Here is an 18,744-nt window from a genome sequence, read left to right as displayed (position 1 = left end):
ATATATATATATATATATATATATATATAAAATTCAGAAAAGAGTAGGAATAGTCTTCAGCAATGCCAGTCTTGAGCTGCAGGATTACTGAATAATTGCAGTACACCTTCACTTTATGGCAGCACGGCATTTTGTTTTTATGCTCTGCAGGGAAGCGTATAGATCCCAGAAATGGTGATGCATATAATATATTTTATCTGATGCATGTTCCACAAGATGTGTGGGCAAAAGATGTCTGCTGGGAACAGATTACTGCCGCTGCACTGTTGTGCAACTAAACCAAAAATAAATAAATAAAACTTAAATATTGGGCCACATTGACCCTTACTGAACATTAACAGCCACCAAAGGCAAAAACCCCATAACAGAGCCAAAGGGATACTGAAAATAAGACAAATAAAAATAAAAATTAAAATAAATGTCCCCCGCAAATATGAGTTTGGTTTGTTTGACAGTGCAGTGTGAAAGCTAACCGCACCAGCTGAAAACGTAACAAATGCAGAGATTTTGGTCCTCAATAGAACCGAGTCTGCTGGACTATCAGGTGTGAAGACGCCATTAATGTCCTCCATCATTTCTGGTGTCGTTTAAATACCAATAAGTGTGTCTTAGGTTGTATGCATGCGCTGAAAGATGTTCAGATCGTATAAACAGAAGAAGCTAAGGAGTTTAGCCTTAGAAAGATATTTGTATATTGTTGTTGACACTATTAATAAATGTATATAATTTTTTTAAGTATGTGTACTTGCTGTATAAAACCTCCAAACTTCTCCTTCCAACCTAGCATTGTAAAAAAAGAAAAAGAAATATATCTTCTGTTAAGTTTTTTGTGTTATTTTCAGGGTTTTCCCCCGTGTATTTTAAGCCTGGTGGGCCACCAGGCTTTACTTTTGCCCCCACAAGGCTAAACATTATTTATTTAAGTCTTTTTAAAATGTTTGCATTTTTGAAGGCTTTATAGTTGGTGTTCAGGTATTAACCTCCCAATCTTCGATAACACATAATTATCAAGTGATATTTCTGATTCAGTTCAGAGATGATGCACAAGATGTTGAACTTGGACACAAAATGATCTGCAAATCAAAGAAGGGAAAAAGTCTAACCCTAACTTAAGAGAACAAACTAAAATGCACAGGGGGAAAAAACAGGAAAGAAACAAAGGAATGAACTTATATATCAACTAGTAATAATAACCATAGTGAATTAAATAGAAAATGGCAAGACCTAAATGGCAATAATAAACCCAGAAATCAAAAAGCAGAAAACTAAAACAGTTGTTGACCGGTGTGAAAGAAACTGTAGTAAATATTCCCATCAGCAGCAGGAGATTGAAACAGAATAAGAGCACAGACTTTTTTTTTTACTTTTTGCATGTATTGGCAGAGTAATAGATTATGTCGCTGGTTTAAATGTGGTGCTTGAGTGCCATAAAAAAAAAGATGAGTATATCAAGCCAAGTCCTGACTCGGTGAATAAAGGAGATAAATGCGTGCCAAAGGTCTTCCTTTCCATTCACATTTCTTCTCTCTCCTTCCTTTCATCACTTGTTCCTTGGCAGTGCTACATCATGTCAGGCTGCAAACCTTCCCCCTTTCTGCCTCGCCTCTCTCTCTCTCTCTCTCTCTATCTCTCTCCCTCTCCCTCTCTCTCTCTCTCTCTCTCTCTCTCTCTCTCTCTCTCTCTCTCTCTCTCTCTCTCTCTCTCTCTCTCTCTCTCTCTCTCTCAGTGCTCCTGTCACTTTGGATGAGCAGACGGCCTCGTGTTGTGTTCGGGCCACACAGGGCAAGCTGAGGCTCCAGCCGCCTGACTCACGAGCTCTCGGCTACAGGGAAGGGAGAATGTCACTGCGCATCGAGTTGCCTTCACGTTACACAAGGGCACACGCTCAGCTCACAGACACACAGCGGAGGAAGAGCACACAGAGCCTCCTGGTGCATAGTGAGCCAAGCAAATCCCAAATACACACACACACACAGTGACAGTGGGCTGATGCTATTTTTAACTGCCTACTCCGATGCACGCTCATATTCAACAGGAAAACACACATGATGTCACGGAGATGCAGCACATTTCTGCTTGTTGTGATTGACTGCTGATATCAGACGGGAATTAATGCGTCACGTAATAAAAAGGTTTGTTGAAAAAGTGTCCGCAAGTGGGAGCATCTCCTAATGTATAGGAAGCCAACGGCAAACAGCTCTAACACGTTTTTGGAGTTAGGTGTTATGACCTGATGACATCGGATAAATGAAGTTCTCGTCCAGATCCAGTTCAAGGTTTCCTCCAGAAAACTTGCTAAGCCCGGTGGTTGGTTGCTATGGCAGTCATTTTGAGTTAAAATGTTTTTTAAAGTTGACAGGAAATTTGAAAAGATCACTTGATAATTATGTGTTATTGGAAGATTAAATACTGTATTATAAAATGCATACATTTAAAAAAAAAAAACTAAAATAAATAAGCAATTCTTAGCCTGGTGGGGGCACAAGTAAAGCCTGGTGGCCCACCAGTCTTATAATACACCGAGGGAAACCCTGCAGTGTTAATGTTCCTGGAGCTTTCTGCAACAGCATGCAAATGTTCCAGAAGTGTGAATGTCGTCACATGAAAACTCAACATTTACTGTTGCACATAGACTCTGTACATCAGTCTGCATAGGGACTCGGATTTGAAAGTTGACTGAATTCAGCTGCTACTCTTCCACTCCTTCCATTGATCTAAATTCTACTGGGCGAGGAGGAGTAGCAATTCATCTTTCAGTCAGATTTATTGATTAATCCCTGTAGTTCTTTTGAACTGAATGGCAAATGAATGAACTAATTAATTAAATTAATGGAGCTAAATTGTGTCCATAAAGTTTGTTCAAAATAAAATTTGAAACTGAAAAAATAACACACTTCACTGATATAACTGCTTATGTCAACATACCACACAAATATCAGTGAAAAATATATATATATTGACAAATTTGCGCTGCATTTTCAGTTCATGTTTACCATTACCCATGCTCTGAGAGGAACACAGAGACCACAGTTTCTACCATCCGACAGCTCTACTATGCATGGCCTCCTCTTCTAATATGTGCAAATTATGTTAATGATAACATAAAGGCTGGTTGTCATTTTTATCACACAGGGAAACAGAGAAAGAAAACAGACACATTCAATATGTAAACCCAAGTGAATGTTTCTTTGTTGGAAATGTGCTACATAAATAAACTTGACATTGACCTGCAGGAGAAGTTCATTTCCTTAGCGACGTTATTGTAGCTATGCCCTGATTTCTACTTCTAAATAACCTTTTTCTCTGATTTGTCTGGAGTATTATTTTTTTCTTCATGCTGTAAGCCAGGAATACTGATTAACCAATGAATGGACCTTCTATCTTTATACTCCAATTACTGGAGACACTCTTACTGCACGCAGCTGATCTCCTTTCCACTTATTGTGTATTGTGGGACTCCTGGCACCAATTGACGGGACCTCTGTTGAATTAGGTCAGTCAATTTGAAGAGGGGGGGTTTGAATATTTACGCAATTTCTTAAGGTAAATATTTTACCTTAATTGTCATTATTTTTGTTGAACTGTTTTTTCTTTGACATTGAAGAGTTTTTGCCATTTTCTTTTCAAAAACCAAATATTGATGGTCAGGAATGACTTGTAAAAGTAACACAAAGAGTAAAACATACCAACTTTCAAGGTGGCGAATATTTTTATAGGCACTGTGTGTGTTTGACAGAGTGAACGTTGTCATAGGTGGCTGAATGGAAGTTTTTATTATTAATATTATTATTATTATTTAAGCACAACCTATCAGGTTAAATTGATCAATACAGTCATCTTGAACTTCTATAATTTACATACAATCTCTGTCTGGTTATTCAGATGTTTTTCAAACATTTAATTTATTTTAACTTGTGATTTAATGCTGTTGCCATGTGTATGGTAGCTGAACAGACTCGGTTACAACTACGTGCAACAACACAACACTTGTTGAAGCTGTTTGTCATGGAAACTAAGCGAATTTGTTTAATATGTGATGAGGTAACAAGTCAGACCTGTAAAATTACTGAAGGTCATCACCATGAATTGTTATTTATCGTCGTCGTCAGAGAGGTCATTCTGTGAGCAAGGCTTACCCAGCCGTTCAGGACTCTCACCACCAAAGACCACCAACAGATATGAAGCAGAAGTCAGAATTGTTGAGAAATATGTGGGAGCGGGACATCTGCTGCGTCTGATGTCTGTTTCTTTTTGTTTTTTCCAGCCATGACGGCTTCCACAGCTGTTTCTTCTTCCTCTCTCCTTCTCTTCCTTCTTCTTCTTCTCTGTCTCTGTTTAGAATTACAATCTACAAGTAAAATGATCAAATCAGCTCTAACCTTTCCTGAAAGTGAAAGGGGCTCCACACATTTTCCTGTTGTAATCTTTCCTCTGAAAAGCACTGTGATGTTTCTGTTCACTGAAATGTTCCCAACCAGTTGACTGTTTGTTCCTTTTCCCTGGCGTCAACAGTAACTACTTACTTAAAACTCCTGAATACTTCAGCTTTATTCGGGCTCTCTCTTTTGTTTTTGTGTCATTGCAGCGATTCATGAGTTCCCCAGAGATTATTTCACCAACCAGGAGCGCACAGAGGGAGCAGTGGGCCTCCATGTTCTGTGTGTAAGTGTCATCTGCAGCATTCTGCATTTGCACCAAGTGCGTTTCACGTTCCCATATTTAAATGAACAACACGGTGAAAAAGCGTCTGCCTTTTACAGTGCGTGGTAGAAATGTGCACAAAAACTGACGCATCACATTCAGACTGTTTTATTAATAACAATTCTACAAAAGTGTCGTGTCCCAGATTCAGATTTATTCACCTCCCAAGTGGGCAAATGGTGTCACAGCAGGTATAAAAACTGAAAGACAAAGTATCAAAGTTAAGAAATAAAAAAAAAACAATAAAGCATACCAAGAAAGACAGCAAATAGAAATCAATACATAATGGGAAAGGAACAGCAGTATGTCATTGTGGACCGGCAACAATTGGATGCGACGCCTCCTACCTCATCCTGCATTGACAAGAGAAATTGCTGTAGGAACAATAGAGTGCAGGTGTACAACACAAGTGAAGGTATTACACTGAGCAAGACCCTTCCCTCTTCTGTTCATCCCGAGACATGAGTGAGAGCAACTTCTCACCTGAAGGAATGTAAATATTACCTTCTGCATTTATCCAAAAACATCTTACAAAGATTATGTTTAAGGCATCTAATAAGCTGCTAGCTGAGCTCATACAGATTATGGTTTTTGAAAGAGAAGGGGGGATATAACTCAACGGGTTACTCGAACTTAAGGATTCGTAGTTTACGCACAACAAGAAAGAGCTTTTGTATTTCAATTCATGGGGTAAAATTATGGAAGTTAAATGAGGAGTTAAAACAAAGTCAAAATTGAATACAATTTAAAAGGAAATATAAGAAGACATAGAAACATGGGTCAGAGTTAGCACTAATGCGTAAATTGAGGCTAACGCATATCAGTGTGTGGGTATGGATGTATATATTTAGACATATGTAAACCCAGATAACATGGAAAATTAATGAACCTGTTTATTTTTAATTTTGATTTGATTTATTAATGAGGGTCCATCTGAAAATATTGTATGAGTTTATGAGGTAGGAGTTCATAAATTTCTTCCTTCTCCTTTTCGAGAGTGTTAAGATTAATGTGGTACAAAAAATATGTGTCTTTTGCATTCCTTGTTCATGTGTGTGATTTCATACTTCTATCATGTTCGAAATAAATAAATGAAAGCAAATGATAAAAGACGTGCATGCCTGGTTTGCAGTAGTGCACCGTTAGCAAACCACTAACCACTTCAATCTGATGAAGTTGAGCACAGATTGTGTTGCTTCAGTGGAGTGAGTTTATTCATTGTATATCCTGGTCTCTGTAGGCAGTCTACATGTTTTATGCCCTGGCATTGGTCTGTGATGACTACTTTGTCCCCTCACTAGAGAAGATTTGTGAGGTAAGAAGTCAATGCCGGTCACTCTTGCACCTCTGCTGAGGATCTCTAGACGGCCACTGTTTTCCTCTAGAGAAAATCCTCTCTCTCTCTTCTTCTCTTGTCCAAACAGCGTCTTCAGCTGAGCGAGGACGTGGCAGGAGCCACTTTCATGGCAGCTGGCAGCTCAGCTCCTGAACTCTTCACTTCAGTCATTGGTGCGTAGCTTGATTGAACTTTAAACTGACCCTAAACGTCTTCGTCCGAGAGGTGGCCTCTGTAATCTCTCTGACACATACGCAGCCGTTTGTTCTGTCGTGCAGGAGTGTTCATCACCAAAGGCGACGTTGGCGTGGGCACAATTGTGGGCTCTGCTGTCTTCAACATTCTCTGCATTATTGGAGTGTGTGGCATATTCGCTTTGCAGGTACAGGACAAAACACACACACAGAGAGAGCTATGCATAGCTTTCGTGCATTGTTGATGCTGCAAAGTTCTTCATAAAACAATCAGACAGACAGACAGAAACGTCTTAGCCGCATGATGATCTGGGTTTGATTATTTATCTGTTTTAACTCCTGAAATTAATTTGTCCACTGGTTGGATTTGTTCACTGAGGGGAAAAAAACATCTATATGTGGAGCTTTTGTGTCGCCACAGTATTTAATCATAATTCTCCTGTCACTGTGTCTCAGACCATCCGTCTGTCCCGCTGGCCTCTGCTCAGAGACTCGGTCTACTACACACTGTCTATCTCTGCCCTTATAGTGGTAAGTGCTGATGGTATTATCTACCAAAGAACCAGTTTGTTGGATCCAAAAATATTACTATCTCATAAATCACATCAGTGATAGCTTTCCTTTACGATCAGAAAACCAGAGTCCACATCACGTGTAATGCTTTGCTTCTTGTCTCTCTTTCATGCAAAAGTTTATATATGATGAGAAGGTGGTTTGGTAAGTCGTGGAGCTTCCATATTTACCACAAATTTGGTAGAATTCCAATTTTTTGTTTTGCTAACCAGGGTAAAACACGGTTGACTGATATTTTTAATCTTTAGGTGGGAAGCTCTGACACTGATTCTGATGTATTTCGTCTACATTTTGATCATGAGGTAAGTTTAAGACTCAACCACTCATTTTAAGAAACTTTATTTTTTTGTATATCCTTCATGTCATCATGGTCAGGAGAGACTTTTTCCTCCTCATCACATCCATTCTGTATATTTAGTGAAAATCAAAGCCAAGGGTTTGGGCATTGTGACCCCCAACAGTAACGATTCCCAATACAGAGGCATGAAAAGCTGTTTGCCCCCATCATGAGTTTTTTTTTTGTATATCTGTTACATGTAAACTATTGGAAATATATAGCCTACCACAAGTACAAGTACAAGGTGATGTCTTCAGCTTCTGCCAATTGGGTTGGTATCATTACACCATTTAGCTCTACAGTGAGCTGTAGCTTAGCAACCTCATTAGAAACTAATGCTCTAACTCCTGACTGTTATTTTTTGTGTGGACGGAGCAGAACATGTAGGGTTTGCAGATGTTGAGGATTGGTGTGTATTCAACGACGTGGGACGAAATCGTCACAGAACCTGGTGGTTCTTCACTGGATGCTGCAGTATTTCCTGCAGCATCTGGCCAGCCAACTAAAAAGTCTTTTTTGTTGATGAAATAAAGTAACAATCATTTTCTCTGCTGCTCTCACTGCTTTTTGTAGAACTTTCCATTCTGACACTTTGCCCCTACTAGCATTTGTTCAATTTGCATTGTAATTAGTGTGATGATCTGGAACTCTTAGGTATGACAGACGTAGAAAAAGCTAGGAGCAAACTGTTTTTCTCAACGCTATGTATAACCAAAGTAAATAGCTGAAAGCTAAAGCACACAACGCATCCAGCTAATCTGATTGTAGAGATAAACAGGAGACATGTTGCAGGTCCACAGAGTACATGAAGGTGACCTGACTTCCTGTTGCAGGTTGAACTGCTACATTGTTCGTTTCCTTGAGAGACAGAAGAAGAATCCATCTGGTTTAAGTAATGGAGCTGCTGCTAACGCTGAACTAGACGATGGCTATGATGCTACTGCTGTCCTACTGAAGAAAGGTACAACTTTTATTTGACTATCACTTGATTGCTGACCTCTGGTCAATGTTCTGTACAAAGTTCGGTCTCCTTTAAACTCTGGACAAAAACTTCTTGTTACTTAGCCTTCTTGTGTCTGTAGAGGAGGCTGATATTCTGACCAGATTGGTCCACTAGCAGACACTAACTCTGTGTCTGATTGGTTTGGATCCTGAATAGGGCGTGAGAACCCTCTCAGAAGGAAAATGTTTCATTTTTATAATTCATTTTTAAAAAAAATTCTTTTCTATTTTTGCAAACACGAATTGATGTATAGCAGGGTTTCCCCGAGTGTATTATAAGCCTGGCGGGCCTTAGGCTTTACTTGTGCCCCCACCAGGCTTAGCATCGCTTATTTTTTAACGTTTTTTTTAAATGTTTGAATATTTTAAGACATTATGGTTGGTGTTCAGGTATTAATCTTCCAATCTTTCAATAATTCATAATTATCAAGTAATATTTTCAAATTTCCACATTTTTTTAAACTCAAAAACCCGACAGGCCGCTTGATGAATGACTGCCCTAGCATCAAACCATCGGGCTTAGCAAGTTTTCTGGGGGAAACCTTGTATAGTCTTGCTACAACTCAAACTTGTCTCTGGTTGCCAACGTCATCAAGCGTGTAGGGAGCATGCATCTGATTCCGGCCCACAGCAGAAGTGGACAGTGGGCCGCAGCTCTCACATATCTGTAGTTTATTTCCTCTGTGGTTTTGCATTAAGATGTGGGACCTGTCTTCTGAAGCGATAGAAAGTAACTGTTGTTTACACAGTGAGAGGACAGATACTTGCTGTTCCAGACTATGAGCAACTCCAGGAAGTCAAATAACAAACTAGCTGAATTAACCAGAAAGCATTTAAGGCCGATGGAGCCACTCCAAGTATGTGGCATCCCGAAATAAGTGAATCTTCATCAGTAGAGCGTGCATGAGAGTAAGTGTTGTCTCATGGCGTTCCATGTCAAGATGCCGCAGTGGCAGTTGCCCATGTTGCCCAACCGCTGTTGTTTATGTGAGAGTTTGAGCATAAACAGCTGAATGGTGTCGACATATCCTCTGTTAGTCATGGTGCTGCTGTTGCATGTGTGTGACTCTTAACAGCAAACCACCACAGAAAGCCATCTGTGCTGATGGTGGACGAGCTGCTCTCTGCGTACCCCCACCAGCTGACCTTTTCCGAGGCTGGCATGAGGATCATGATCACCAGTCACTTCTCTCCAAGAACCCGACTCACCATGGCCTCACGGATGCTCATCACTGAGGTGAGGTCAAAGACACAGAAACTCAAATTGCTTTCATCCGGGGTGTGAAGTCTCACCTCCAGAGGTTTGTATCTGTTGTAGACATGTGCAGGGGCAGGACAGAGCCTGGGCCAGTTGGACAGGGGATCCACGCTTCTGTCTTAGTGCCAATTTCTTGCTGCCTAATCTTTAGGGCAATAGGGTCCAGAAGTGTGGGATGGTGAACCTTGCTGGCACGAGAGGAGTACCAGGCAGTGTCCTCTCCTGCTCTGCTTCAACCTAATTTGCATATGAACTACGGTGGCTTGGGCATTGCTTTTTTCCTGGCTGCTGATCTGCAGCTCTCAGGAATCTTCCATGCCAGCTGTGGGCTTTGAGGATTGAGAACCAGAGAATAAATGTAGCTGTTCTGTTGTTGGCCTTAGATGTTGTTTTTTTAGAGAACATTAGAGAACAGCCAGCGTCATGAAGACTGAGAAACACAGCAGACAGATCAGCGAGATAGTAGAAGGGTTAGATTTTAATTAAAAACAAAAAAAAAAGTGTGGTATAATATGGCTGCCTCCACTTAAACTGACAGAAGGAGGGTGTTAAAAAAGGAAGGAGCTAAGAGACTCAAGGTGCTGCAGAGAACCACAGCTCAGAAAGGGGGAATATGTTCACCAGACAAATAGTCATGGAATCATTTGATTTCTGGACAAACTCCTACTGCCCTTGTCATCTAAGGTTTGCCACAAACCAAGTAGGAGTTCCAGCAAATATGGAAGAGGGTTTTATGCTCAGATGAGGCCAAAACTGAACTTTTTGACGAAACACTTTGCATGTAAGTGATGTAAGCAATAAAAGTCTCTGGTCTGCTTAAATACCTTTCAGATAAACTTTGAGTTGCTTCTTTGTGCGTCTGGTCTAACTTCCTCTTTAAGGGTCGTTTTCCTTTCACTGTCACCACATACCCCTTCGGTAGGAGTTATGGTTGAAGAGTTGTAGTTGCAGAGGCAATTTATCCTTAGATGAAGACTTTTTACCAATTAGAATAAAACCAATTAAAAATCCATCTCTATCAGAACTGAGCTCGTCCTTACTTCATGTTGCACAGAGACAGAGACTAATCAACACACGGACTCTGACCAACGGCGAATCAGACGTTTCTGTCAAAGGAGGTGGTAGACGGGGCATCGAAAATGGACTGTCCAGGGCAGAGAGGCGCCTCAGCATTCGCCGTGACGATCGAGAGGCGGGCAACGAGACGGAGAACGAAGACAACGAAAACAATGAGAACGATGAAGAGGAAGAGGAAGATGAGGGAGACGGACCTTTTGTGCCCTTCCAGTGTCCAGGTGAGCTCTTGAAGGCAATTCTCCACCTCTGTTGTCCCAAAAGCCAAGTTAGCAAATCTTAGTCTTTTTTCAGCTGCTGACCACTTTTGATTAAATTGCTGTTATGGATGGTGAATGTTAGTATTTATGTTCTTCCACCGATTTTCTCTGACTAATCGCTGTGTGCTGGCCTGTGCAACGTGTCCTAATCTCTGAGGCATCTCGTTCTGTGTCGGCCTGTGTGTCTGCAGCTGGTGTGTTTAACAAGCTGAAGTGGCTGCTGGCCTGGCCTCTGTGCCTGGTGCTGTTCTTTACCGTCCCCAACTGCTCCAAACCTCGCTGGGAGAACTGGTTTATGCTCTCCTTTATTTTCTCCACCCTTTGGATTGCCTCCTTCTCCTACATCATGGTCTGGATGGTGAGTTGTGTCCTTTCTCTGTGTTTCTGACAAACTAAGACAAACGTAGTATTGCATGCAGTGTTGAGGGTTAATGCATGACCCAGGTGTAGAAGCCATCTACACCTGGAGCTCTTTTATGACTTCCGATGTGTAAGACACAACCTTCTGTCTCTGTGTGTCAGGTAACAGTGATCGGCTTCACACTCGGAATCCCTGATGTGATCATGGGCATCACCTTTCTGGCAGCGGGCACCAGCGTTCCCGACTGCATGGCGAGTCTGATAGTGGCGCGGCAAGGTAACACATCCGCGAGGCGGCCAACGTGCAGAGGCACCAAATGTCTTGACTAGAGTCCTCTTCTGCCCCTCCCGTGTTGTGTCCTGTTCAATGCATCCAGTTTAAACCCTCTGTCAGGAATGACCGCGCTCTGCCGGTGAAGTGTCCTGCAGCAAAGATCATGCTCTTCAGCATTACTGGTGTATAAAAAACCTATTTAAAATTGAAACAAGAATCGCTTAGTAATAATCCACTGGGAGGAAACCCTGCATGGCTGACATATCTGGTTCTGATGTTGAAGTTCCTTCTTTTTTCCAATTTTTGCTAATTTTGCCCCATTAATGGACTGATACCATCTAGAAAATAGAAATTTTTCTCCCACCTTTAATCTGGTGTACATTCATCTGCCTCTACCAGTACAGGGTTGGTTGGACTCCTTAGACCTCTAGAAACACCTTCATTCTTTATGGTATGTCTTCATTAAGATGCTCATCAGACTGTAGTGAAGCAGCTGACAAATCTACAGTAACTTTGTGATGCTCTCTTGTTAACATGCCTGTCTTCAGTTCATCTGCTCATATCTTGCAGTGTTACTGATAATGAGGTGCTGTGGATTTTTTCATTTTTATTTTTTACTTGTCTCCTGGCTGATCCCTTGGCATTTCAACATCCTTTTGATTAATATATTAATTAATTAAAAGGCTAATGCCACCTCTGGATTTGATTTTAGGTTTGGGCTCCCTTACACCATGAAGCTTTCCACCTTTTGTTTGTGGCCCATGCAGAAAAATCTGCACCTTCTGGGGAAGATTTATACCTCTGTGCCCAGATTAGATCTCGGTTCTTGCAGTGAAAACACTCCTTACATGGCATTTTATTATACTTTTCTATCTGTTTATGTATTTTCATGTAAAATAATCAAAACAGGTATGCAGTGTTTGTCAAATTACAGAAATAATCTTAATGATTTCTAAATTATAGTAGAATTATTTATTTCTTGCCTGATCAGAGAATGTCATTAGCTTTAGGTTTTGTTCAGACGGGTGTTTTTTGCGCCCCCCCCGCACAAGAAGTCCTACCTCAGATTGAAAAGTTAGCCACTCGTCATCAAGTGTCGCAGTATAAACAGAGACTTCTTCATTCTCCCAGCGTGACAGAACAGCAGAGTCTAAGAGAAGCCTCCATCAAACAGGTTTGGAGGGGAGCAGATGAATCACATGGAAACAAGCGACCAAGGCGTTTCCTGTCATCTTGGTCCAGGAAGCTAAAAGAAGAGGAGGAGGGAAAACAAGCTGGCAGGAGTCCCATCCTCCCTGCTTTCATCTGTGTTTATTCTCACTCTTGCCATTAAATATTGAAGCAGCTGTGTGTGTTTGTATGTGTGTGCAGATTTATGTGTCTGTAAGTGGGTTATGTCAGGCAGGGTGACACACAAAACAAACACATGGGGACTTCCTATGGCTACAAAGAACTTTTTTTTTTTGAAGTACAGACTTGACTTTTGGATATCAGTACCACAGTCAGCATCACTGATCTTCCATATGCCCACCCACCTTTAACTCTTCTGTCTCTCCCCCTCCTACCCGCCTTTGTTTCTGCCCTTCTTTCATTCTGTCTCCTCTTTTCTGTCGCTGTCTCCAGGTATGGGAGACATGGCCGTGTCCAACTCCATCGGCAGTAATGTGTTTGACATCCTGGTAGGGCTTGGCCTCCCCTGGGCCCTGAAGACACTGGCCATTAATTACGGCTCTGCTGTAAGTCCAGCTGCAGACCTCCTAATGATAAAGTTTCTAATATTTACACTGTGACTGTCTTAATGTCAACTTTTTGGCCAACTGCCTTTCTTTGAATTGATCCAAATCATCTGAGAAACATCATGTATGTTAAAAACGGATCTGTGTATAAATACTGGAAATGAAGACAAATGACTGAATCTGAATTCAGCGTTTTGTCCTTCTGGGATCCTTTTTATCGTCGTCTTTTGTTCCCATTTCAGCATTCTAATATTTGATGCAGTTGTGATGTAGAGAAGAAAAAAAGAGAAAAAATTTAGAAAAAATATTTCACATGCCCTGCGGTCTTTATCAGGCATGCCTTGCTCACTGTTGAAAACTCATTTTAATACGTTGGATTACTGATATTGCATGCTTTATAATTTTTTATGTTTTTAAATTATTTTATTTTAAGGCACATGTGTCAAACACGAGGCCTGGGGCTAAATCTGTCCCACCAAAACTTTGTGACCATCTAGCAGCATCACACAAGATTACGATTGACAAACGCTAAGATTGGTTGGACTTACAAACAACCAATCAGAGGTGCTGACAAACAACCTCTGATTGGTTGTTTGTTAGCACTGGGAGAAAGCAAAGGCACTCAGTTTTTTCACAGGTCGTCTGTTTCATACCATATTGTCATGACTAATGTTTCCATAATTCATACAGTGAGAGGATCGGTGGACGGTAACGACGTGGGCATCTCCTGTTGTAGTCAGTCTTGTCGACTTTGGAGTCAGGGATATCTTTATGCACATAAAAAGAGGGTGTACTTTGTTTTTTTTTGTTTTGTTTTGTTTGTTTTGTTTCATTCCCACAAACTCTGGAACAGTGACAGTATTGAAATGAAATTTGTGCAAGAAGATCTCCATATAGTGTCTGATAACGAGCCTCGTCTCTTCCTTCTGCAGATTAAGCTGAACAGCAAAGGGCTCATCTTCTCTGTGGGTCTCCTGCTGGCGTCTGTCTTCCTTACGGTGAGTTTGCGTCTCACACAGACTTCTGACTCTTCTTACATCCTGTATCTGTGCTCATGAGCCTCACGTCCCTCTGCTTGCTGCGATGTCCAGGTGCTGGGAGTCCACCTGAACAAGTGGACGCTGGACAAACGTCTGGGATTCACGTGTCTCTTGCTCTACTCCATCTTCCTGTGCTTCTCCTGCCTCATCGAATACAACATCTTCACTTTTGTCAACCTGCCAACGTGTCGGGAAGACTGAGACGCACCGGCATTACCACACACACACACGCACACACACAAACACACGCATATACACACACACACACACACACACGCAGTGAGTCCGATTCACAGGTAGTGTTATGGAGGCGGTTGGTGGAGTTCGACAGAGGATCTAAGTCAGAACAGACTTGTTTCTGAGTCTCTCTTTCTTTTTTTGGAGAGGTCCCACTCTGCTCTTTTTTGGGTGCTTGTTTTCCTGCTTGGTGCAATATGGAGCAGCTCTGGTGTTTACTCCCACTCAGACCAGAGTGTGGGACTTTTTCCAGGGACAGAAATCGGTTAATAACAAGCCCTCACTGTGCTCAACACACACACACACATCAACTCACAGCTTTGTATTACTGCATGCTTTTCACATAAACATGTTTTATTTTGAAGCTCCTGTGTTTAGGTGTGACGTTTCCTAGCTGCTAACTCTTCCTCACGGGATACGGCGAGGCCTTGATGAGGAGAGTAAAAACGAACAAAGCAATGACGAATCTGAGGTGGGCGGAGTCAGCTCAGCACTTCAGCTGCAGAGGAGTTGTTTGGGTTGCTGGAAGTCTCTCGGTAGCAAACAGACCCAGTTATGCACATGTGCACATTATGTCCAGTCAGAGTCACTTTGTTCATGCTTCAAGTGTGTATAGACGTGTGTAGAGACGGTCTTCCTCTTCTGCTTTTAGACGTAAAACTACAGACAACCAGGGCATTACCTTTTTATGAAGTGACTCACAGTTGTAGTGTTTTTTGTTTTTTTTTACTCTTTCTTGTATATACCCTTCTCCTGTATATACCTCCCCCCGCCCCACAGATGATTTATTTATTATTTATTCATGCCACACACACACACACACACACACACACTTCTCTTGAGGTCACAGAAACAAACAGAAGAATACCACTTAAACACTAAACAAGCACAACGTCTTCTGAGGGATTGATCTGGAATTCTGCATGTGGATGTCAGAAATGTCCAATTTGCACTGACCAGCTCCATGAGGAACATCTTTATAAAAAGAAGAGGATCTTGTTTTTTTTTATTATTATTATTATTATTATTATTTTATTATTTTGACTGCTGCTTTTGTCCTCTTAAAGACTCCAAGTTAACAGACTGAATAGAGGTGGGTTCAAAGTACTTCCTCTGTGGAAGAACGAGATTTTACCAGGACTGACCGTTCTGCTCTGGACATGTCTTATTTTGAAAGTCCTTTGTATTTTGTACTGACAAATGTCTGGATTTGTCCACTTAGGTTTTGTGATAAGTCAAAGTGTCCTACTAGAATTAGAGCATGTACTGTTGTGATTTAATGTAAGCCCTGAACGGCAACAACTTCCTTCGAGGCGGTGGCTGATTGTGAGACCAAACATGACTTTCTTAAGATGAGCTTTGACAACTCCTTCAGTCCAGACAGCTAATCCAACAAAACAAAGACTGTTTCAGGGTCTAGTTTACCCGTCAGTGGTATCCCGTTTCAAATTTGAGAAAAACAACTAGTGTTTTAATGTACAAATCATTCCAATCACATGTCTCTGTCTGTACATCAGTCAGAAATATGTGTCTGATAGGATCTTGTCTACTTATTTTGTGTTTTTTTATTGTAAATATTCATTGCTCTGAGTGGGAAACAGGGTTCGAAACTTATGTAATGCAATAACTATAAGCTTACTCCCTTGTCAGGTTGCAGCTTTAAAGACAATGAGAGGTGTAACAGTACAAGCTGAGACGAGACAATGCATCATTTTGAGTTCACGAGAATGAGACAAGATGATAGCAATATCTTTGGGGAATTTTAATCCAATTTTCTTTGTTTTCACAAACAGGTTGTTTTTTTTTTGCCTTGTGCTTCCTAAAGCTCACCCTCAGTTTTAAGTTTCAATGTTAAAGCCAGTCCTGATGATAAATCCTTGCAGTCCAGATTTATTAGGAACTCTATAAAATGGCCCTTTAGTTTTACCCCAATTGGAATGCACATGCAGATGCTAACTTTAGCTTTGTTAGCAGCTAGCAGTTAGCCAGTTGACAGTTAAAACTGTTGGCGTCCTCTTCAGTGTTTTCTGTAACTGTGTGTTGTCAGCTAGTCTAATGACCAGATTCTGCTGATATAACTAAACGACTTATTCCTGTCTGACTTCAAAATAAGAGTCTCAAGGGCGGTTGCAACAGGATTGTCAGGATAAAAGATGCAGGTGTCAATGTCTTAAGCATACTTCACCAGACAAAGTCACAGATTACATGTACAAACTCAGCTTCCATCGTGGAATGCTCTCATTATGTGGAATTCTGCATAAATCAGGTCGACATTTGATATTTATTGATTCAGGGATGCTCTCGCTCTTCTGGAGTGAGACTCAAGCTTTCTCACTCCGCCCAGGTAGATCTCCTTTAGGATAAGAGCTCTTCCTGCAACCACAGTTCTCTGTGAGGCCCTGATCACTCTGCAGATGTTTTTCAGAGTTTGTTGGTGCTCAGCTCCAGGTGAATCCAGTTAGGAGGTCGTTGTTTCAGGTCAAACTTTCTTCCATTCCTTTTAAAACAGGTGGTTAATATGGAGGCCCCCAGGGGACATGGAGGATTTTTTTCTTCTTTTGCGTTCTCTCGCAATATTCTACTGATCAGTTCACGTGGCATAATTGAATACTGTAAGCCTTTCTTTCAGTGCTTTATTGCAGTAAGAATACTGCGAGGGAACGCAAAAGAAACATTTTCCCCCATGTCCCCCAGGGGGCTGCGTAGGTTAAGATGTGGTGTTGTGTAGGTCCACCAGTCCAAATGAATCTCCTTGCTGTTGCTCATGTTAAACAGAGAAACATTGTTACTTGTCTTCCCATTTCTGTTTGGTTACATCAGCGATTACCGTGAGTATTTTATGATAATGTCGTCAATCTGCGGGGCAGCTCAGTAAGTTACCAAGGTGTTCGTGTTTAGAGGAAACTCTTAAACCTTGAGGTATAGAGGTAGCATGCAATATTGATTGCACCAAACCTTAACTAATTGTATCCTAAAGCAATCCAAGATGCATTTACTATGCAGCTTGTGCAATTGTACTCATGACAAAATATTATTTATCTTCTTGGTATGATCTATCTACTGACAGATTTAGAGCAATGTAAACTGTGTGGTCTTAAAGTGGACTCTTGCTGCATTCCAGTTACCTCTGACGTCAGAACTCGTAACTGTGATTGACGTCACACGCAAACCAAGTTAACATAGAGAAGTCGGGATTTCAGGGTATCCATAGACGTTGGCAGTACCTCTGAACATCATTTTAAGCTTTACTTTCCACAAGCAAACATCACTTTTAATTTTGTTTAGCTTAGAGTTGCAAGTACTACAAGTAAACATTCCTAGTATTGTAAAATACAATTGTCGACGTGAGGATCGGCCATATTGAAATGCAAAGTGGGTCTTACAAGTCGTAACTGGGGGTAGTCGGAGTTTCTCCCACTTTATCAGTAGGAAGTCCAGTTAGAAATGAAGAATAACCAAGTTCCAAATACAAACCGTCACCTTCCTTAAATAATGGCCTAAGTTATTTTTGTAAAAAAGAAAAAAACCAAATAAATAACGTCACCTCTCCATTGTAAAAGATGATTTGCCTTCTTTAGTCAAGGACAGCTTTGTTCGTTAAAACCTAGAGAAAATCTTACTGACTCACATCTTAATGGTCCATAAATAACTGTGAGTTTTATTTTTTGCTCAATTGGCGGCGAGTCTCATTCTCTCTAACGGTTTTGTATATATAATAGAATATTTAATATTGTCATGTCTTCGTGCTTCCTCTGATTTCCTTTTTAAACACCATACTGATAGGGAAAAGTGCTAAGTTTGAGTTTTCGTCCCTCACTGACAGTAAATACACTGAAGCATGTTGTTTGACATCTCCACCTGGAACAGGTTGGAGTTTGGTCAGTCACCAGCCACCAGCTGATCTCTATCCGTGTGACTCGGATCGTGGTGGTTTGGGTCAAATTTAGAAAACTATCAGCGTCGCCTTCACTTTCTTTTCCTGGCTATCCCGGATTTCCCCTGCTGTTCTCCATCATCCCATTCCTCGACCTCCACCTTACTCTTATGTGTCAAGAACCGTAGCTATTCCATAAAGTATGCCAAACCACCCTGACTCTTGTTGCATCGTGATGCCCCTCCACACTCAAAGATGTCACCATGGTTAGCACAACCCTGATGCCACATTAAGGGGTTCTCGTGAGGCACTCAGGACCAAGCCTCACTGGTTTGTGTAGCTCTGACACAACTGATACTCTGCAAGTTCTTCCATAATTCCTCTGCAATCCACCCAAAACGCCGATACGCTACATTGCGGTTATAGTATGTTCTACATCCTGTGTGAAACTGCCCCAAAAGGCTTGTATGTGCAATCAAATGACTCCA

At 41.2% G+C, this 18,744-nt stretch overlaps 1 protein-coding gene across 1 annotated transcript in view; it reads left to right on the top strand.

Annotated features, from left to right (window-relative positions):
* LOC103476508 (sodium/potassium/calcium exchanger 3-like) overlaps window positions 1-17,900 on the top strand; it is a 44,693-nt gene extending 26,793 nt beyond the window's left edge. Inside the window, exons 3-17 of the mRNA XM_008428913.2 lie at window positions 4,586-4,662; window positions 5,942-6,016; window positions 6,126-6,210; window positions 6,316-6,419; window positions 6,688-6,762; window positions 6,923-6,948; window positions 7,053-7,106; window positions 7,975-8,102; window positions 9,220-9,380; window positions 10,456-10,696; window positions 10,927-11,093; window positions 11,258-11,372; window positions 12,993-13,105; window positions 14,038-14,103; window positions 14,197-17,900. Of these exons, the coding sequence (XP_008427135.1) occupies window positions 4,586-4,662; window positions 5,942-6,016; window positions 6,126-6,210; window positions 6,316-6,419; window positions 6,688-6,762; window positions 6,923-6,948; window positions 7,053-7,106; window positions 7,975-8,102; window positions 9,220-9,380; window positions 10,456-10,696; window positions 10,927-11,093; window positions 11,258-11,372; window positions 12,993-13,105; window positions 14,038-14,103; window positions 14,197-14,346 (1,637 nt within the window). The 3' untranslated portion in view covers window positions 14,347-17,900. The remainder of the gene's footprint in view (window positions 1-4,585; window positions 4,663-5,941; window positions 6,017-6,125; window positions 6,211-6,315; window positions 6,420-6,687; window positions 6,763-6,922; window positions 6,949-7,052; window positions 7,107-7,974; window positions 8,103-9,219; window positions 9,381-10,455; window positions 10,697-10,926; window positions 11,094-11,257; window positions 11,373-12,992; window positions 13,106-14,037; window positions 14,104-14,196) is intronic.
* Window positions 17,901-18,744: the final 844 nt, after the last annotated feature.

This window comes from Poecilia reticulata, linkage group LG15 (genome assembly GCF_000633615.1).
Source record: "Poecilia reticulata strain Guanapo linkage group LG15, Guppy_female_1.0+MT, whole genome shotgun sequence".
NCBI classification, from domain to species: domain Eukaryota; kingdom Metazoa; phylum Chordata; class Actinopteri; order Cyprinodontiformes; family Poeciliidae; genus Poecilia; species Poecilia reticulata.
Note: the sequence above shows the minus strand (reverse complement) of the source record. Positions and strands in the feature narration are given on the sequence as shown.